We start from the raw sequence: 22,592 nt of genomic DNA, 5'->3' as shown, positions 1-22,592 counted from the left end.
TGTGCGTGCACATGCGTGCGTGTTTATTTCACTTTTACTTTTTGCCACGAACCTGCTTTAACAGTACGTATACACTCTAATGAAAAATAAAACCTTCACTTTAATTTGTGTTTAGTCTGAAGCAAGTTTCTGGCGTGAAATATAGCTGCATGCGCACTCTTTCAATGCAGTGTGAGCAGAGCCGAGATTTTGAAACATTCTATGCCTATTCCATTGCTTTTTGCGTTTCGTGTGTGGTCATAGCAGCACTTCAGCCGTGTTATGAAGGGACTTTTGTTATCAATGTGATCAGTCAACCTTGAGATACGGATAATAAGTGTGACGTAGAAATGAGATGAAGGAATAGCTGCAAAGCCAAGAAACCTGCTGTTGATGCTCCTTCCGTACCATTAGCAAGGTGATGCGCTGTCTCTTCAGGTTTGTGACAGGTAAAGCAATTGCTTTCAAACAGATTATTTGGGGGTGCTGCTTTATGATGTGGGTGGGAGCGCAGTCATGTGGTATTTTTCATTTTTCATTTTTCACGGGGTTTCTTTACCAGTCGGAAAAAAATCGTACGTGATTAGTATGTCGCTGAAAATACTGCAGTTAGATGTCATTTGGGGGTGCCTACAAATGTCTCGTCGATACTTTGACAGTACATCTCAAGTTAGATAATTAATTATAATTACCTAGTTAAATCAGAGTAACAAAAAAATTACTGGCAGCTTCTCCACTGTACGGGAAACAATATGCACTAGTTTTCTTCGAGTAATGCAGCTGCTCTTTTTTTGGGTCTTGGTGCATGATAGTTGGGCCACCCTATATAATACACTCAGTAACCAAAATGATGCCAAGCCGGATTCAATCAAAATCAGAAGAATCAAAAGCAGTCATGCAAAGCAGTACTTATACTTAGACTCACAGAAAGAAAAATAGAGAGATGCTGCAGTTTCTCCAGAAAGGGAAAGCAGTATTAGTGATAGCAAAGTATAAAACGATTTCGCGAAGGAAGATTACACCACCGAGAGATGCCATATTCTTGGTTGGGTGAGAGGACTCGGGCTGTGAAATCGAACTGTCTTCTACTATGAGGTCTTGTATATACTCCTATCAGGCCGTCACTTCAGTGAACAATTATTCGAGGTCACACGAAGTTTCTTCAAGTGCAACTGCTATTCTAGGTTATATATATATATATATATATATATATATATATATATATATATATATATATATATATATATATATATATATATATATATATATATATATATATATATATATATATGCATGGGGTTCAAAAAGCTGGCCGGGCCTCAGCACTGCCCCCCCAGAAAAAATTAAACCTTTCCGCCTATGACTTGTGGTCTAAGTGGACTTGCCCAAGTCTGATTCTGGTAAGCAAGCACGAGTGAGCGCAGCCCAGTAGAATTTTGCTGAGTCTGAATAGGCAATGCTGGGTAGAATTTTGGCGAGTTCGAGTGGGCCCGCCTGAGTAAAATTTTAGCGAGTTTGAGTCTGAGTGAGCATTTAGCAAAACATATAATTTGTGCGAGCCTGAGTGAGTTTACCTACGTTTACCTGTGCCTAAATTTCAGCAGTGGCTTTTTCATTCTGTCTCCGTTGGAATTCGGCCACCATGGCCACGAATTTAACCCACAACCTCACGCTGAGCACCAGAATACCGTAGCTACAGCAGTGAGTATTCATGAAGTACTGCTTCGATCTATAAACTTGTTCCTTCAACCAGCCACCCAGGAGGAAGTTGGATGGCATTGAAACACTTTGTACCAGAAGGCCAATCGAGCAGGTTGACGAATTGAAAGCTGTCATTCCACTTAAGGCATTTGTAATCTGCATAAATAACATAGCCATCTGCTGTCACATACGTGACAAAAAAGAATATTCCTTTCTCGTCTTTCATGATAATGATCACGTTACTGAAATGATTAGCATAAGGGTCAAACTTATAAGAAATTTAAAGTAGTCGCAAACTTTCTGGACAAACTGCATAATTATAAACGGTCAACAGAGCAACATAGACAGCTTGTTGCACTTGTACCTACTGAAAAGTACATGGTGCTTGTCAAAAGCAGTAAGGATAGATGTTCAAGGGGAGGATAACAAAACTATAGTGCCTAGCACTCAAGAACCTTGTTTGATTTTTGTAACAGCTGATTCACTTGAGGTTCTTTCTCAAAGAATCAGTTAATTTCTCCTTGAACATTTCTTGTTTGGCAACACCAAATGAACCTTTCTTCTCTGCTTCTCAGAAATTTCATCATGCATATTACACATACACTTTTATTAAAACTGCTTTTGTGGTACCTTATTTGCCCCAGCTCATCACTGCGAGCCTTTCTACAAAATTTAAGCATACATGCATCATCCTTCATATTTCGCTTTCTAACTTTTGTCCTTAAAGGTAAAAATGTAATGAATTTTTCAATACTATTCACATAAAACTTTCAGTTCATGCTTGAACCACTTATGAACAAATAAAAAAGCAGCATTGGTTATCAGACCTGAATTTTGGTTGTACTCTCGGGCCTTGATGTCCTGTGAGCCTATGAAGTTCAACTCATGCAAGTACTCGGCAAACTGCTGTCGCATATTTGACAGCATCTGAAAGAGATCATTTCGAGGGAATATAAATTTCATATGTGCAACTGAAACAGAGAGCTAAATATTGGCAACAATTTTAAATGGAGAAGAATCCCATAAGCTGGAAACTCCTTATATTAAATTTGTCCACATGAGATGCCCCAACTGATGCAGTTTTCAGAACTGCGATATCTGTTCTTGGTGCAGAGTTGCAGATTTGTAAACTTCGTGTTCAGTATTTAGTTTTTTTTTAACTTATCGATTTGCAGCAATTTTTGTGAAGAGAATTTAAACTTCCTCTCAAATGCAACAAATTTTACTCGAATCGGTCTGGCGGTTGTCTCATGAGAGCATTTGCGCATTTTACGTGCATTTAAAAAGGGAAATGAGAGTGGGCCTTGAGCTAAAGCTTCCTCGTAATGCTATGTCTGGTGCAACGGCATTAATTAACTGGATCTTGGAGTTGTTTTGCCTTCTTTGTCTTTTTACACCGTTACACACATGCAGCCTTTTGTGAACTGAACTTAACAGCACCTTTTAAGGAATAAATATACAATATAGTAACCTTCAGTGTGTTCCATGAGAGAAAGTTTGCATAGCAGAACTCGTTGCCATCACGCCTTTTTACTGCTTCTTCCCATTGCTATAAAGAAGAAAGCAAGAAAAAGAAATGTTTAATCATCTTGCATATTTACAACTGACACCATTGTATTTATGCATGAGTGTCTAGGACACAATAATAAATGTGGACACAATAATAAATGTGGACACCATAAAAGGTAAAAACAATTTGCTCACTGAAAAAACATTGACAAGCATGATGTGGTCACTTTTGGTGTTTCCAGCAAACCGCTTCTTTGCTTCATCCACAAGCCTCTCCTTTCCCTGGTGAAGAGAGCAAGAAAAGAAAAAGAAATGATCCGAACACATTATGCTCAGACCTCGATGCACTAAAGTAACATCTCAAGCCTCTAAGTGAATACTGTCTAGCCAAAATACAGTACAGACAGTCTAAGTCTTGTCAGTTTACGTAGTTGCAGGTTGTTAAAACACCCACCACCAGCAAGCCGGTGGCTAGTCGCGCATGTTTACAGTTGGACTTCATGTACTAAACTTCTATTAATTTAACCTCCACAGCACATGGAACCTTAGTTAAACTTATACAAGAGAAATGTATTAATTTGACTCTGGTTAATTCAATTTTTCGGTTATTTCGTTCCCAACTGAAAATCCCAGCTGCACCCATACATTTCTATATGCCCAAACTTTCATTATTTCTACCCTGAATCTGGTTAATTCAATTTTTCAGTTATTTCGTTCCCAACTGAAAATCCCAGCTGCACCCATACATTTCTATATGCCCAAACTTTCGTAATTTCTTCCCTGAAATTGGCCTTCACCAATTGATTCGAACTTGAGTGATCAATATGCAAGTGTCTGACCAGAATAGCGGCAGTGTCTGTCTTGGCAACTCTTAAGGGCCAGTGAATGAGTCGAACTCAAATCAATATCTCCTGCCGAAATCGTCCATTTCCAGCCTGCCCTACGAAGACTTTCAAGTGAGAAAAGTAGCTCACAACGAATGAATACAATACTGACCAGATTCTAATGCATGCCTTTCCTTCCCCTGAAAATTGGTTCAAGAACTGCCTGCGCGATGTAACTGAATATGAAACCGAAGATGCATTTGCAACAGCCTACCGTCAGAGCCAGCCTAGTCAGCGTCATCGCCATTGTCATCACAAGATGGCAACAGAACAAGTTCTCGCATAGCAGGATGACGATGTGCAGGTTTCAGTCTTTTATTACAAAAGCTCATTCAAAAGATAAAGCTTTTTACATGTTAAGCTAGCGGCAACCAGTCAAGTCGCATCTTTTGAGGTTTCCAGAGAACTGCATGCGCTGCAGGATGAACTAGCTATGCTAACTGGTTAGTCTAGGTGTGGGCCTAGACTAACTCCACCCCATTTGTGATTGTGAAGGAGTCATTTGATAAATGCATTAGATTGAATGCGTAATACCAAACTGAGGACAATGTGTTGTGGTTCATAGACAGCAATCAAGTTCTGTCTGATAGCGATGATGATGGACATCTAATGTAAATAAATTTCTATTATGTAAATGTAAATTTTGCCCGTTTCATCTTGTTCTTGTCTACATGATCGGAGGAATGTTACATTTTTCTTGCTAATGAATCTATTTGCATTACATTTATACTTTTTTAGGAGCTCTAATGTTGTTTCTACATTAGTTTTCTACTTTGAATCCATGAAAAGAGGTTGCACAGTCGATTTGGGGGCATGTTAGAATCATGTAATTAGTGCTGAATGAATCAATGGTGTGTTTCGGCATTTTTCTGCCCCTAGTTTCACTTGGTCAGCCAGGTGATTCTATCAGTATTGTGGTTGACATCAGGGTCAAATTAACGGAAATCAACTGGACTGAGTTTGAAAGCATGAATGCCTTTAAAGGGTTTGAAGATGACCGACTTTTTTTTAAATTCAGGTCATATTCACTGAAATGAAACAAACAGAAGTCAAATTGTGGCCAAATCGCAGAGAATTGAGAGATAGATTCTCCACTTTTCTTCATTTTATCAGTTACCATATTTATTCAAATCTAGCGTGCACTTTCTTCCCGATAAAACGGTCCAAAAACTGCATGCGCATTAGAATCAACCACGACCCTTAATCTGAATTACCACATCACCATTATTTAAAAATGGCCACCTCATACACCGTTTGTCTTTCTGTTTTCTGTATTTGCTCTATCAGCATGGAAGTGCCAACTGCGAAAAGACGCGATGCCGCAATTCAAAAGGCAACTGATCAGGTGTGCAGAGACGGACGGAAATTGGGCCGCATCATGGGTGTTCGGAGTTCCCGAAACATGCGTGCAGGACTGGCGCAAACAGGAGAGACGTTCTACTCCGGTAGCTGCTGCGTACGGCGCAGCCGTGCGGCCCCTATCTTGAAAGCAATCTGCGATGGAGACAGTCTATGCATCTAGGCGCACCGCAGTGTGCTCTCGCCGCTTAGTTCATGTTGAAGTGAGAGGCTGCATAAAGGTCAATTCGTTCGCTCCTGCTACCGCACCTCCTCACTCTAGCATTTCGATAAAGTTTTCTGCGGTCATTGAGTGAGACGTGTCCATGTTTGCTTGTGCCCTCGTGACGCCATGCTTGTTAATTTAGTTGGTAAGCCAGTGTTTAAAAGTTTACACGGCTGATAAAACTACTATCTTTACTTTTCGTATAGCTTTCTACTAATTTGCTATCGCAATCAATGCTTCGCCTTTGTGCGAAACTGCGACTTTTTCTACTTATCGCAATGGCGAACGGGTGCACGTTACAATCGAGGGTTTTTTTTTTTCCTTTTCTTTTTTTGTCACAGAAAACGAGTGCTTGTTACAATCTAGGGTGCATTAGACACAAGTAAGTATCGTAGTCTCACACATTAGACCTTCTCCAAGAGCCAACATGAAAAAATAAAGTATTATTAACACTCATTTCTTCTAATGGGTTTCACCCCATGGCAATCACTGCTGGTGTTGCATGAGCTGAGGGGAACATTTTACAGCACAAAGCAAAGTAAATCTGTCATTACACATGATATTGCACTGAACCAAAACACTATGTCGGTCGTCAGCGTGCTAAGCAGTAGTGTTTTACTCATGCTTCAGATCACAAGCTGTGTCTTGAACTCACCAGTGGTACCATAAAGGCATCCTTGAAGCTCAAACTTGCGGCCACAGTGAGGATGGGGTCAAGGCAGGAGAAGATGGATGCCATGATGATCATCTTGCCCGTCTGAGGATCCAAGGGCAGCTTGGCCAAGTGGTAGCCCAGAGGAGTCAAAGTCTCATCTTCATTTAGGGCTTTCTGCACGAGCGTTAACATTAGTTTCAAACAACGGCCACGTCCGTGGGATGTGGAATGAATTTTGTAATGTTTATTGCAAAGGCTAATCCTGAGCATATAGCCTTTTTTGTTTCTGCCCTGTCATATGCACAGTTGAAGAGATGGATCGTAGATTCTGTGAAAGACTGATTTGGTGAATTTTGTCAGTGTCTATAGGTGCACAGCTTGCAACATATTCACCCATTACAGCTCTTGCAGCTGGTGCTTTAGGCTACATCTTTCAGACGCAAGGTCTGCAAGTATGTCTGTCTGTTAAGCAATTTAGCATTGTTTTTGCTGCAGCTGCACTCCACGATATTTTGTTCCCTACTGTGTAGGCAGGCAAGAATGAAATGCAAGCAGTGGGAAACAAAGTAAACCACCTTTGTGAGGTACCATTTTTATACAAAACTGTACATATGTAAGTTAACAGTCAACACCCAAACTGAATGGGACATCAAAATACAGTCTTTCATACTTATTTTATTCCCTGTTCACATGAACAATACCGCTTCAAGTTGCTGCTTTTCTTCAAAGCAGACACTTAAATTTTTTTTTTACGTGGGTTTGTCGACGTTCATCAGGTGGGCTGAAGATCGCGTTTTAGCTGTTATATATTTTCATTCTCAAGTCTGCCTGTACACACAGCTTTCGATGCTACACATACAAGTCTGCATTGTTACACAAAAAAATGTTTACCCTGAAACCTGTCTAATAGCCATGCCACACGGGCACAGAAAATGACATTAACTTGCTAATGCCTTAAACTTTAATGCCATTCATGGGGTGCCACACAGACATGCTTAGTGACATTAAAGCTTAATACCATTCACAATGTAGTGCATTCTCGTAACTCACTTGGCCATCAAATGCATACTCTCGTTCCAAATGTCTCCACATTCTGACGAGGCTAAACGAATTCTTAGTGAAGAACAATTAGTATATTATTCACTTTGTTTTAAAAATAGCTCTTCTTTTTGCAGCATAGTGCATTCTTACAATTATTACAATTCACTTGGTCGTCGAATGTGTACTCTCATTTCCAATGTTCCCGCCGTGGCCGCGGTGACATTTTGACAATATTAAGTAAACTTGTAGATAAAAACAACTAATATATTCTTCACTTTTTATAAAAAGGATCTCTTTATTTTTGTAGAGATCAGCAGACGACCTTGCCGCTACACATGGCTGCAGCACTAGTCGTGAGCATGTTAGCCAGGAGAAGATGTTCAATTGCACGGTGGCGGCTCCTTGCCTTGGAATTTCTCAACTATGTTTGGCTTGAAGAAGCATGTATGCCACAACAAACTGGAGCACACGGTCAAACTCTTCAGGATCGCTGCTTGAAAGCTTTGAAGTTGTGAGCACCAATTTTCCAATTTTAATGTTTTGGCTACGCTATGGATTGGCCATCGAGCTAGCTTCGGCTTCAAACAGTTTACGGCTGGGTGCAACAATGACATTCCTGAAGTAAACTACACAGAATACGCCTGTGAATGTTTGTCATGCCATTTCTTAAACATTCACTCCCTAGATGACTGTTTTTATTGTATTACGATTGGTATAAACTTAACTGTTTCACTGCAGCTATCACCATCGCGATATTTAATGTCATTAAGTATGCACATGTAGCAGTGACTGAAATATAATGGTATTAATAAACTTAAGGTCTTACACTTTTAATGGCATTAACCTTGCCTGTGTGGCATGGGTATTAGTGTATCTGCTATCTAGGGACAGGTACAGAGTGCATAGGGTGGCAATAAAATGCTTGCAATTATATATTTGCTTTCTGCACTTAATGTTTGCTTTTTAATGGCAGCACCAAACAGTGCATATGCTCAGGAAGCAAACACACATGTTCAGTGATATCTGTTGCACTGCCTTAGCACTTGCTTTGCTCCTTTAATGGCTTCCTTATTTACAGAAATGTGTTCCATTACTTGTCCTGCCCCAACTTTTCTGGGTTCATATTTCTCAGCTTCTCACTCTTCTGCACTTTTTGCTAAAGTAGCATATATTTTAGTTACAACATAAATCTAGAAAACTAGGGAAACAACAGCTGTGGTAAACAGGCATTTGGAAAAAGCTGGTTTAAAATAAATATACTTGCCAGTGTAATTAGGAACTGAAGGGAAAGATGTAATGCCTCAGAAGAGGGAGGATTTATTGCCTTTTGGAGAAAAGCTTCTGCACTTCCTAGCTTCAGTATCTGCAATGTTATAAAATACAGGTTGAACATCATGCTGCACTCAAATTTGATGCATTGAACTTATAGCATTGGAAATGCGCACAATTGACTGTGGACAATTTTAAAAAATCTAAGAACATTGAATGCTCAACCACATCTTCAATGAATTTCAATGGCACCCATTTTCCAACCTGTTTCTTCCCCAAGTTAAAGCAGTACCAAAATAATTGTACCTCTATGGCCGAAAGAGCAGTCCTAACCTACTCAATAATCAAGACATAAATGTGTATAGAACATTCTGCCTTGAAATTCTTTGTTATAAAGGCTTTACCTATAGGCATCCTGGACACATCACATGGTGACTGCTGAGTAACATTTGTGCTTCAAGAAGTTTTCACAAGCTTTGTGAACGCATATAAATTTTTTATTTCTCAGGAAGACACACGATTTGTGCATATGTATTATTATAGTGGACATTCTATTTTAAAGGATTGCACAGCCATTTTTAAGGACCCCACTTGTGTGGCATGATCGAAAGATTATCATAAAATGTACCCAAGCTTGCAACGGTCTCTTCAGGAAAATGGCTTGAACATTTTAATCATATTCTGTTCTGGGAAATCCTTCGGTTACAAATCTGCAGACGTTGGCAACACATGAATGACAGAGACAGCGTACTGCAGAAACAGAACTCTAAACAAGAACAGCTTTGGCAGTGACAGAAGTAACACCTCACACATTTTTTTTTTAGAGATGTTTTCAAATTGTGAAAGGTTATGTGAAAAACTTATAATTAGGTATGCAGACACGGGGAGCCGGAGGAGAGGGAAGAGAAGCAAATTGAAGTAAGTGTGAAATTCCAGGAACGCGATAGTGAGTTCAATTATGTGCGTGATAAGCATAGAAAAGTAAACGATGTAACAAGGCATTGTGCAAAAGCAATGCCATTTTTCAGCATAAACTTCCTGAAGTTACACGCACAAGAAATTATAAATTGGAGGCCATATATAACCAGATGGTGGTTATACCATGTCACATGGAACGAACACTTTCTTGGTTGAAAATTTTCACCTGTGCATATCAATCAACTCATACGTAATGTGAGACTTTTGTGAATGCAGTTGAAACTTGATCTAACGAAACCCAATTTTATGAAGTTCCCAATCTAACAAAGAAATTTTCATTCTCCTGCAGGTACCCATAGGGTCCAATGTTGTCATCAACCCGAATTAATGAAATGAACTTGGCCGAACTCAATTTAATGATGTTTTTCCTGAAATAAATTATTAAAAAAAGCGGTGATTTCTTTTTAATCTTGACACAGATGGCCTTTTCTTCAAGCACGCGCTCTATAGCTATCGTGTTAAAACATCTAGGCGCCCTAGTCAAGGCTATAGCTTTGTTTTGATGAAGCTGCACGCCGCGCCCATGCATGGAAGAGCGGATTCAACACCGCCTTGGTAGAGGCAGCAGTGGTTGTTTTCATTATTTTATGGTTTATGCAAGAGATCGCTGGATTAGTGGCAAATGCAATGACATGGTAGCTTTTGCCTGTGACTATGTTACAATTTTATATTTCGAAGGACCAAAAAATTTCTTTTTCAATTTTACAAATTTCCCGATTTTACAAAATAATTCGAGCGTGGTCATCACTTCATTAAATCGAGTTTCAACTGCATTCATAAATATAATTCCTTATTTAAGGAATAAAACAATGCTTGTTTCTATAACACTGAGACACGCTCTTTCCGCAGGCACTACAATTTCAGGAGATATTCCCGATCGTAGGCAGTCCGTTTAAAAGGAGTGTCCCGGTATTTTCATTTTCGAAATAGTGACCTTATGCAAAAGTTTGCTTTTTCATAAACTTAGACGGTCAAAGAGAGGCATAATAATGTTTCAAGTTATACACAATAATGCGAATGTCACATGTGATATCATGCAAGCACGCCAGTCCAGGTCATCATTGAAAGACCCGCCATGCTTGTGATGCTAAAAAAGTTACTGTAAAACTGTCCCCATTTGTGGGACTTGTCTACAGATAGTTAACTCCACAAGTTAAATACACAAGTTAAATACACTAGTTTACCGTGTCTTCTCTGCAAAGAAGTTAGAATAACAATTTATTCCAAATGACCAACATGATATGATGGAAAACTAGCACTGTGCTACATTTACATTGCACACACATTCATAGGTATTTTGACAGAATTTACAAAAATTAGGAAGAAATTGCTGAATGTAATGTTACTCATCAGGAAAGTATTCAAGTAGCAGGATATATTAAGCGATAAAAAGCCAACTACATTCTAGACGGATTGCAGTCAGTCGCAAGATGCGCGGCAAAGCCGACAGGTCAGGGGCAATAAGTCACATAGCAACCGATGGCCTTTGCGATCGGTACCATCGAACTATCACCCGCACAAAAAGCAACCTCTAAAATTTCAAAAGGTCCTTATTCAGACATGCCTTGTAAGCATAGCTCTTGCTTTATAATAATTATGTTTTTTACAATAATGTGAAACCACTGCAAAATAAAACAAAAAGCGGCTGAAGATGAACTGAACGATGATGATGATAGTGCGCGACTCGCAACAGCGCCTCTCAGGGCAACGCCGCTGCAGCCAACAATCTAAAAACGTTGGCTGCAGCGAACGACTACATTCCAAAATGGCTCCTCCGGCGAAAGGCGAGCTCACCGACGCCGAGAAAGAGCTCTACAAGGCTATTCAGGCCGGCGATGTGGCCGAGGCGCGAACGCTGGTCAACCGCGTGCGAATCGACTGCCTCGACGAGCACGGGATGACGCCGCTGCAGCACGCCGCGTACCGCGGAAACTACGACCTCTGCAAGCTGTTCCTCGAGTGCGGCGCCGACGTCAATTCGCACTACCACGACTCCGGCTACACGGCGCTCATGTTCGCGGGCCTGGCCGGCCGCGCCGACGTCGTGAGCCTGCTGCTCGAGCACGGCGCCTCGACGACCACCGTCAACTCGCTGGGCCGCACGGCGGCGCAGATGGCCGCGTTTGTGAGTAACCACGACGTGGTGGCCATCATCAACAACTTCCTGCCCCGAGAGGAGCTCGAGTACTACGTGCGGCCGCAGGGTCTCGAGAAGGAGCCCAAGCTGCCGGCGACGCTGGTGGCCCCGCTCTACCAGCTCATCGTGCGCACCAACATCCACCCGGTGCGCGTCGCGCTCTACCTGCAGCAGAAGCGCGAGCTGATCGACCAGTCGGCCAAGGTGGAGCGCGTACTGAACCTGCTCTGCGAGAAGCAGATGAAGACCACCAGCGCGGAGCCCAACGAGATGCTGGCGCTCAAGTTCCACCACCTGGCCTTCCTCATCAGAACGTGCTGCAAGTTCGTGCGCGACCGCGCAGCGACGTCCGGCGGCAACACCGAAGGAGCCGGCAAGGACAACAAGACGTCGGGCCTGCTCGAGCCGCTCATCAAGACGTGGTTGCGCGGCCGCGACGAGGACGACTTCCCCGTGCTCCTGGAGAAACTGCTGAGGCAGTCCGTGCGCGAGTTTCCCTACCACGAGTGCACCATTCTCCAGCAGCTGGTGCACACGCTCTCCGGTGTCGAGGTGAAGAACAATCTTCTCGTTCGTTCGCGTCACGCGGATTGTGTTGCGATTCGGCTGTTTGATAGCGCCGTCGTATTTTTTGGGTGTTGCCGTTCGGTTTACCGTTATCGACTCGGGGAAGATTAGGAGGTGCTGCGCCGGCAGCTTTGCAATTGGGTAGGTTTGCCACTCCGCCGACCTTCACTAGTCACTACCTGGGGGCTCATTCATTTGTCTTCCTTTTACTTCCCCGTCATACTACAAGTCAGTAGTGCACCAAAAGTGATTGCTCAAGGCATCAGCACACCTGCAGCTAGGCGACGACAGCATTTGTCAAAATTGCTCCTAGAGTAGTAAGTCTAGTGCCCACTGCTCACTACTGTGAAGTTATACGGTCACTCTTCTCTCTTGTGCAGGTCGGAAATGAGCCAAGTGCTATCTCCATCTTGGCCGAGGCCGTGCGTGGCCAGAAGGGGTATGACCAGGGAGCCTCGTGCACGGCCTGCGGCGAGCCCCAGGCCGACAAGCGCTGCTCAGCCTGCAAGTCTGTGCAGTACTGCGGAGCCCCCTGCCAGAAGTTGCACTGGTTCACACACAAGCGCCACTGTGCCCGCCTGGCTGAGGAATACCAGAGGGCCCTGGTCGAGAAAGCGGCTGAAGAAGAGAAAGAGCAACATGCGAAGGAAGAACAAACGTCGACGACCGAGGCATCCTCAAATGGCTGCCCCGATGAGTCCACCAACACCCAGTCAACCAGTGAATGTGCGAGTGCCACACCCATAACAACTGCTTGAAATCACCGCATCTTGTTGAACGAGAGTGTCTGTCAAATTAAGGATGCCGCCACATTTTTTTCATGTGGGGAACGGGGATGAAGTTGTGGCCAAGCGAAGTGCACTGCTGTGAGATGCGGAGGCTCAAGATACCCCTTGCAATGCATTTGCTCGTAGAACACCAAATGCACCCTGTTCAGCCTGTACATCATGTGTCATCACGCTTATATTTAAAATGCATTTCTCTAGCAAACTTAAGTGAAAAATGGTCTATCCAGGCAGCTGTTTTTATCTGCAGACATTTGTCATGAACTCTTGCCATCGCAACATTGCAGTTTCCTGTTAAAAAGAAATTTATGTTAGAGCTCCAAGCTGATTTCGTTTAGAACATTTACAGTTTCAGGTAAATTACAGTTCAACAGTTTAGGGTAGGTAGAAGGTGTCACATAAGATATTTATATTAAAAGGAAAATGTAGCTTTCTTTTCGAATTGAAATTTTGGACTTGCTATTAAACATATGGTCTGAAATCAAGTGCTTATATTTAGAACTTCTTAATCACTACTTAAAAAGCCCAACACAAGCAAATGCACAGTGCGATACGTATCATCATCCCTGAAAAATCTGGGTGGCCATATGCAGGCAAGTGTTCATTTCTGCAAAGACCAGTGCTTCTAGTCAGGTGTTGTCAAGCCTATGTATGTTCATTTTCCAAGCCACTGTAGCTGTCAAGGTCCACAATCACAGAGTGCAATTTTCTTTCTTAGTGATGCTGTTATAGCAACTTTGCATTCTCCACTCTGCATGCTGAGCTCCTGTGCTTAAAAAAAAAGAAAGAAAGCTGTGTTTTTCGCACTTGGCATTATTTAATGAACCCTTAACTACTCAGTACTGTAATGCTGTGTTTGCCGAAATAAATGCAATCTGACTGTTGCTTGGATCAGTTCCTTTAGGTACCTGCTGATTTTTGTGACCCAACCTAAAGGAGAGTTTCAACCTTTGGTCAGCAACATCAGTCATGGTCTTGCTAGATATATTCCTCCTGGAGTTTTAATCAGTCCTCTCACGTCACAATACGATTCTCAGAATGGCATTATAAAGAAGCAACATTTCAAACAAGTTGATTTTGGAAGGAACGTAATGTAAATGCTGGCTTTAGTGTGCTGGCAACACTGCATTCCTGAAACAAACAAGCTTGTCACCACATGCACTAAACAGCCATGTAAAAAAAAATAATGCCTCCTTTAAACATGAACAAAGTGTTATAGATCTAATGCAGAAAAGTGCTGCCATCTGTCGATGACTCAGCATTGCTAGCATCTTGAGCACCACTGGAAAAGTGTTAGCAACTGCTGTGGCTGTTGCTTGCGAGTGCTTTTAAGAAGCTGCTGTACTTTTGTGTATGAAAAACATGTGGACTGATATTTTACAGTACTAGGAAGTAAAAGATTTAAACAGACTTGAGGTCATTCCCCTTCCCCCTTTCAGTAAATAAATAAATTCCAACAACAAAGTAGTCTTTGTGGTGACATTCAAATCATACTTAATCAAGTTCTAGCATGTTCTCGCAATGTATTCAGTGTTTTAATTGCTGGTAAATAAGGTATTACTAACATGAGCATGTTACAGGTCTGTTATGAGAGGAAAGAAATGCAGTTTTTTTTCTCTGGTTTCCGGTCATAATGATTTGCTGAAAAAAAAAATGCTGCTTATCTAATATCCTATTGCAAATCGAGTATGCTTCCTTTTTACAATGCTGCACTAGAAAATGTGGAACATCACAAAATGTACTTAAATGCCCTCAACGCTTAAGGGTAGGTGCTAGGGATATTATAGGGAAAATATACTAATTTGTTTCTTAAAGGGACACTAAAGGTTACCAGAAACTCAAGTTAAAGTGGTAGAGCAATGTTCTAGAACGTCTAAGGCGTCAATATAATCGCGAACAGAGCTTTAGTAACCGAGAAATTGAGGTAAATGCATGACATGATTTGAGACCCCCCAGCGACATTCCGGTACTAGCCCGATGACGAAAGGACTCCTCATAATTTGTGTTACTAATACTCAACTACTCGTATTAAAAATATCATTTCATTCGATTATAAGACGGAAAAAAATGATACTTGTCTACGTCTATTCGATTCTAAGAAAAAATAACATTTTGACGTTACCCTTCAGTTATATGGGTGTTCGAAAGGTTTCGGTTTCGCTCGACTCTGCGCGCTCGACTCTGCGCCGCGCACGCTTTGGAGTTTCAGTAGTTTCGTTATCGCGTCGTGCTGTGAGGGTTCTGCTGGCTCGCGAAACTTTCATTTGGAACAAGCAGCGAGAATGCCACGTCCATGTGATGTCGTGGGAAGCCCTCGTTGCTTTCCCGCTCCGGAGAGCCGGTGTCGAGGCCGCCGTCGTACTACGCAACGACGCCGGCAGTGCGAGCCCTCAGCAGCAGGTCGCGCTCGTCGGTGCTCAAATCGCTGAAGTTGAGCCCACCATCGCGAGCCAATCTGTCGGTGTCAGGGTCCATTGCGACGAGCGTCGAAGTTAGCGTCATAGAATGAAGTACCAGCTTATGGGCGTCTTGCGCTGGAGTTTGAGGTATAGTAGCGGCGCCTGGTGGCGGTGCGGGAAACGACATCTGGGTCGTGCCAGCTTGGGTCGTATTGAGCCCTGGCTGTGGCGAAGCACGTTTCTAGGCCGAGTTTTGCGTCGATTCGCACATTTTTATGCCCTGTTGCGAGTGCGAAAAGGCTCGTCGCTTCTCATAGACCACGCCGACCACGCTGCGAGCTCGCCGCAGCCTATAGTTTAACGAAAACGGACTCTCCATGTGCCGTGGGACGTAATTCGTTTCTCCTTCCGCTAGCCACCATACTCCCGCTTTCGCTCTGCTGTCGGCTCTGTCTTGGCTCTGTTTCTGGCCGCGCATTCGCGTTTTGCGCAGAAAAGCCGTAGCACCGTCTGCGGACGCCGTTCTACTCACCGATGGCGCAACGTCACTATGAGACCATGATGTCAGTACTCCTCGATCGGAGGGCGGGCGATTTGAACTGCGCTAGAGGTACGCGGACGCTTCAGAACGCATTTTCTCTTAAAATAAGTCTCTCCTTGGCACGAAACAAGCGTTTCGAGGTTTCTGTGATGGTATTTCAACAGTCCACGTTGACTTAATAGTAACCTTTAGTGTCCCTTTAACGACAGAACTTTATTGAGCTGTTCCTCTAGAGGGCTTATTCCGATTAGAAAAGGAACGGCCACATTTCTTGAATCAGTGTCCATTAAGCGACCAGCCCTCGTTGCTGCTACAAATGGTGCACGTGACGTAACCTGTGCAGCTGGGATCATACCTCCTGGCTTCCTTAAATCACGACGCATAACATGCTTTTCAGTGTGGAGCACTTGGAACAGCTTTAATTCGTACTTCGCACTGTTCTTAGAAGTGCCATCAAATCGGGTGCAAGCTCTAGCAAGAGCACATTTACAGGAGTTCTGATGTACCCGTTTGCCCAGCAAAAAGGCCCATCAGAGGAGGACGCAGTCACATTAGCAAAATATCACTGTCTTCAGTCAAAAAACATCTGTGTAAATGCATCAGTAAAAGCCTACTTGCATTGGTGAAAAAATGCATAGCATGCTCCCCTACACTAAGCACAGCCACAATTTTATGCTGCCCTCAAGTTAAGGCGAAAGCCTCAGATGGCTCATGGATCAAAAAATCCGATGTCTGCCATTATGGCACCTAAATTCATAGGGAGTCAAACCCTCTACCTTTGGTGCGAATCAAACCCACAACCTGTGGAGTGGAATAAGGTGAAGCTAATTAACACTGTTGCAGCTTGAGGTGGCGTTAGGGCAAGGAATCGATGAATACATCCTGTAGTAGGAATGAAGGAAAAAGGGCTTATGTTACATTAGTTACACTGCTCCAGTTACGGAAGCCTATTACATGCAGGAGCATCTTAAACGTCCGAGTTCACATTAGGACATGTCGGCCCCACTGCACAAAAGGTCTCCGCTTTCAATCCTGTAGTTTTCCCTAGGTGACTCAACTAGGGAATCTGGTGACTGTATCGCGGCCAATCACAATCGTCGAAGCAGTCGCAATACCCTGCCTATGAGATCGCACTGTTTTGCGCCGCTCCACCTCTGGTAGTATGAAATCAGTCACAGGATAGCAACATGGAAATCCAAGGCCAGATGGTATGAAATAGGGGACAGGTTAGCAACCTGGGAATCCAAGGTCGAAGCTGTTCCCAGGGTAGCATTTGATGTTGGCCCTCTTCCATCATTAGTTCAGACTGTCAGGTAGTGGTAGGGGCCTTTTGTGGACCCGTCAGCAGTCTGTGTAAACGCTGCGCTGACTTCTGGATAGGTGCTGATGGATGGGTGGGGTTGTCTCGTGGCAAACGTCTTAATACCCTTGGCCATGTTGTGACGTATTGAAACCCATGACCTTTGGTGTTAATTAGAGTAAATTAGCCCATCGATTTCTTTATAAAAAAATGCGAAGCCGAAGTGAAGAAGAAGCATCAGCACGATCTGTGGTGTTAGGGCACAGTTAAGATAGAGTTAAGGCACTCGAACCAACAGCCTTTGGTGGTAGTCAAACGTGCTTCGAGATATGGACAAACCAGTCATATCTCTGTTGATTCCAACTGACATCGTGAAGGTCGAGAGTTGAACCCACGACATTGGTGTGAATTACAGTGAAGTTCAACAAGGCAATCGAACCCACAAGCTTTGGTGGGAGAAAACAAGCAATGCACTCTTTAAAAAATTTATGCCCTTTGGGGCTTGTCTTATCCCACAACAATAATCATCTCTAGAATAGCAGCTTGGGCTTGTTGGTTTTCCATCCTTTTTGAAAAACGTTGTTGAAAGTCAGCGCTTGTGGTGTCTTCTTCTCTCGTCCCTTGTCTATATTTTGCGCTGTTACTAGCAGGAATAATCATCTGTCTTGCCCACATTTTCTTTCTGTAACACTGCGAGCCTGGAATTTCCAAGTCACGAACAGCATGTGCGTTACCAGCGTGACATAGCATTCTCAGAAGGAAAGTAGCGAATGCAGCATTTTTAAGAAAGGAAGCGCAAGCAAGGCAGATGACAATTATTGTTGTGGGACAAATATACACCCTAAAGGGTGCAACTGTTTTAAGAGTGTAGGAAGTAACAATGCATTCTAATAAAAATCTCAAGTAATGTAATGAATTTCTCATGAGCGCGCGGGCTTCTGCTTTTCTCTTTAGCGTATGCTAAAGTCACAATTTTTTTCACTGTCAGGACAGTACAACATGCAGTAGACAATGTTTTAGCTCAAATCAAGAGGACAAAGTGGAATTGTTCAGGTAAGTGCAGAACTGACAACCAGTGAAAGATTCGATGTGGCACTGACCTTAGGAAATCTCCAGGAACTGTGAAGGGGTTAAAGGGAGTTTCGAGGAAAGGACACCGCCCCACAGCTGGTGACTAAACATGCACATTTTTTATAGTGATCGCTATATGGCCTCCTTCCTCCCCTAGTCATATTATTGTCTCTGCTGAGACCAGTGTCCGTTGCTGCAATCCCAAAATGCTTTGCAAGAAATTTACAAATAAATAAAAGAAGAGATTTCTTGTCTCATGGGGATTTGAACTGCGGACTAGCAGACTGCTGGACAAAAATTCTACCTCTTGGTCACTCTGCCAATGCCACAGCAGTGGAGAATATCGCACCTTGAGAGCACAATCGTGCCAGTACCTGCTACGATTACCTGACGCCCACTTGACTTCTACAGCTCTGTAGTCGATAAGAGCTGGCGTCAGTTCCTCAGCTTCACAGTTGCAGAGGCCATGCAGAATTATGCTTTTTCGTCTACATGAAATGACAATTGCATGCATCTGCCTCATCTTCACTGTTTTCTTATCTTTCAGCTTCTCCTCATGGTTAGTGGATGACGCTGACATTATAGTGTTTGTGATGAGAGGACGAAAAAGAAAGCTGCATTGCTTCACTTCATCATCGGGGAACACAACTTCTAAATATGGATATAGCTGGCACTTCTCTTTCCTCTCGAAAGCAGATTGCTCGCGTGCATCTGCGAATGTTTGCTTAATGGACACCATGCAAAACACTTTAATGCCTACTGCCACTGCTTTGCCTTACAGGCAGAATGGCATTCCTTTTATCAGCTTACCTTGATCTTGAGAATTAGTGTTTCCAGTCTGGTCCGGAGCATCTCTGGCAGCTGATAGGCCTCGAGCTGAGACTCTCTCCAGGAAGTGTACAGCCGGTAGCATACACCAGGCTGCACTCTGGTACAAGAACCAAAACAAGTGCCCAGGCAACGACCATCAGAAATGGTTCTAACTATATGGTCGGCGATGGGGCAGGAATGCAGAAGAAACTCCTCGTACAAAAGTGTGCTGTGCCGGCTCTTTCTACACTCAAAAAAGAAAGTTCCCTCACATTTTGTACAGGTATGAACAGAAGACTATTCCTTCCATCAGGATTAAACAACAAATTTGCCACAGTCAGGCACACACAGCTGAGAAGAACTGCGACAGGTAATGCAGACAGCAAAAAGAGTGGGCGGACCAAGATGACAAAGCATCATGTGTGCATTTAGTACTGGAGGTTGTGTAATCTCGAGTTGCAGAGACACGTTGAAGCGAGAGGCAGACGAAGCATTCGCTCCCCGCTGCCGGCGCTTTGCATGATAGTGTCATCCCACTGTGGGCGACACTATCAGCCGCAAAGGCGGAGTGGCGAAAGCGTGGCTGGCTTTGCTTCGTTTTGTCGATGTGAAGATATATAGCAACTATTGCAGCAGAACAAGCTCATTGAAACATTAATGTCAGCAGTTGGCCTTCACATGAGATGCTGGTTCGAAAGTGTGTGACCAGAGATATTCGATGTCTAGTTGGATAGCTTTCTACAAGCAGGCTGCAGAATTATATGAATGGAAATTTGACAGAGACCATATATTTAACATGCAACTATTTCTTGCTTGACTAGCAAGAAATTGGCACGAGTCTCGGCTGTTGGATAACAAATGTGAATCATGGTCCAAAAATGGAAAGCAAGATTTATAACAACCTTTCAAGAAAATTCAGTTGAACAATGGGACCACGCAATTTACTATCACTTCAAGTCTGGTGCAGTCGACTTCCATTAATACAATCCTTATGGAACTTACAAAATTAATCAAATTATCCGGCTGTTTTAATTAAACAAGATGTAGAAAAAATGACAAACCACTGATTCATTTGCTAATATTTGTCCAATTCTAACATGCCACCCAATCAAATGGGCGACCACTTTGTTTTGTACAAAATAGAAAACTGACGTAGAAATGACGGTAAAGCTCCTAAACAATACAGAAGTCTAACGTGCACCCGATTTTTTAGCAAGAAATTTATGTGTTCCCCAATGGCGGCCAATTTCCTAAAGTCAGTTTCGCCACACGGATTCTTAAGATCAACTTCGCCGCAACACACCCATGTTCTGTGGTAAAGCATACAAGCGCCGTGATGATGGTGTTGGTTTCGTACACCGACTGCACCACGGCAAAAATTTTCGGACCATACTTTTTTTGTAGGAGAAAAAAGGTGCGCATTGAATTTGGTAAATTGTAAGCTATGGTTATTGTTCGAAAATATTTTTAGGACTGGCCGAAAATAGGTGGCAGGAGATGACGTGCGTTCAGCACATTCACTTTCCCCTAAGCTCTGCTGAGACGGACGCTTTCACTAATGGGGTTGCTATTGGGGCCACCATAGCGGCCAGGCGCGTGCTTGCTGACTGGCCAAGCTCAAGTTATCTAACGAAGGCCAACTTTAGAATCAAAATAACCAACGTTTAGGCCCATAGAAATGCACAAGTGCCGGTGAATTAATCGTAGCCGAATGAACAAAAGTCTACTATACTTCCACCTTGAAAAACACTGCCTCCTTCAGATTGCTGAGCAACAGCTGACGTTACAATCCGTACTAACGCTCATTACCCATTGATTATCAAAGAAACTGCGATGGCTGGTACAGGTTAGACATCCTGAAACTCCCGAAGCAATGTTAAAGCTGTTACAAGCTTTTCAGCATTACTGGATGGAGAAACCCAACAAACATTGCCAAGATCCTCATGGGATATCAAGTTCTAGATTCCACATTACTTACCAGGGCTTCTCGCAGGAGAAGCGGTACGAAAGAAGCCATGCAATCTAACAAGAAAAAAGCAGGTGAGGCTTAAAGAACTCTAAATGATGCTGGGTGCCAACATCATCTGGCTATTCGTATCTACATTTGCGTCACCAATAACAATTGCTCCGAAGGAAGATGGCAGCCTGCAGCTCTGAAAAGACTATAGGATATTCAACAGCTAAACAAACCCGATTCTTTTTCCAATTCCCTAGATAGACAGCCTTATCGGTGAAACTGGCAACTGCATGGGTTTTTCTAGAATCGACCTTTGCAAAGAGTTTTGGCAAATGCCACTTCAAGAAGAGACGAAACAGTACACTGCCTTTATTGCCCCTTTTGATATATATATGGATACAATCACCTGCCATTTGGCTGGAATTTTGCCGAGTTGGTTTCAAACGATGATGAGCACTCTTCTGAAACTCTACATTGGCCATTTTTGTAGCATTTACACGGACGACATCATTGTATATTCCAAGAATACCTGGCACATGTGCTCACAGCTTTAACCCTTTAACTGGCAAGATAAGAAAAACCTGACCTAGAATGTTTTTATTGCTTTATTCTTGCTATTGTTCAAATACATACCAAATGAAATATGAAAGGGTTTCTCTGAAAATTAAGTGGGATACAGTGGGTCAAAAATATCGTAGACCAGCTGGTTAGAGGCGAATGTATGGTCCAAAACTTGTGTTTAGTACTTGTTTTGACAAGGTAAATGATTGTTCTTGAGATAGACCTCAATGGAGAGAAAAAAATAGTAGCTTTATTAAACAGAGGAAAAAATTTTAGCATTAGCGATAATAGGATGACCACGTCCGCTAAGACGATACCAACAATGTCGTCGAGCTTTGTCACCAAAACATCTGCTGCTGCTCACGGTCAAAATTTTGTGACTACCGCTGTTAATAAGGTACACAAATTAAGACAAATTGAAAGGCACAGACTAATATTTAGTTTTGTATAGTGTTTGCAGACATTTTTGTAAGGTAAACAATGTTGTTGAGCTGCCAGTTAAAGGGTTAAAAGTGAATTCTTCAAAAACAGAGTGACTTTTCTGGGTAGAGCATTGGAAGGAAGCACCAAATACACAAAGAAAGAGTCTCTGATATGTATTACAAAGCTAGTGAAACCATACTACTTCCATTCACTCTAGGTGTTTCCAGGTTAGGCGGGCCATTTTAGAGCACTCATAAAAGATTGTGCCTCGAAAGCGCAGTGCTTCACAAGGATGACAAAAAAAAAAAAAAACTTCGGAGGAAGCTTAAGCTTCGCCTTTAAGAGTGGAACGCGATAGCACTCCAACATCCCTGACTGCTTCTCACACTTCCTGGCAACTGCTGCTGGAACACCGCCTCCATCGCTCGTCAGCCCATAAAGCGGTGAAGGCACTTTTGTGC

General features: G+C 42.8%; 2 protein-coding genes across 2 annotated transcripts in view; one reads left to right on the top strand and one right to left on the bottom strand.

The window, feature by feature from the left end:
- LOC142575818 (ATP-dependent DNA/RNA helicase DHX36-like) overlaps window positions 1–22,592 on the bottom strand; it is an 86,524-nt gene that overhangs the window by 17,812 nt on the left and 46,120 nt on the right. Inside the window, exons 16-21 of the mRNA XM_075685495.1 lie at window positions 19,191–19,308; window positions 8,598–8,696; window positions 6,293–6,466; window positions 3,385–3,471; window positions 3,152–3,229; window positions 2,508–2,607 (exon numbers count right to left, since the gene is read on the bottom strand). Of these exons, the coding sequence (XP_075541610.1) occupies window positions 2,508–2,607; window positions 3,152–3,229; window positions 3,385–3,471; window positions 6,293–6,466; window positions 8,598–8,696; window positions 19,191–19,308 (656 nt within the window). The remainder of the gene's footprint in view (window positions 1–2,507; window positions 2,608–3,151; window positions 3,230–3,384; window positions 3,472–6,292; window positions 6,467–8,597; window positions 8,697–19,190; window positions 19,309–22,592) is intronic.
- Window positions 11,326–13,953, top strand: LOC142575816 (ankyrin repeat and MYND domain-containing protein 2-like). The gene is made up of 2 exons (XM_075685492.1): window positions 11,326–12,269; window positions 12,665–13,953. The coding sequence occupies exons 1-2, from the start codon at window positions 11,346–11,348 to the stop codon at window positions 13,040–13,042; spliced, it is 1,302 nt and encodes a 433-aa protein (XP_075541607.1). The 5' UTR covers window positions 11,326–11,345; the 3' UTR covers window positions 13,043–13,953.

Source organism: Dermacentor variabilis, chromosome 3 (genome assembly GCF_050947875.1).
Source record: "Dermacentor variabilis isolate Ectoservices chromosome 3, ASM5094787v1, whole genome shotgun sequence".
In the NCBI taxonomy this organism is placed as follows: Eukaryota; Metazoa; Arthropoda; class Arachnida; order Ixodida; family Ixodidae; genus Dermacentor; species Dermacentor variabilis.
Note: the sequence above shows the minus strand (reverse complement) of the source record. Positions and strands in the feature narration are given on the sequence as shown.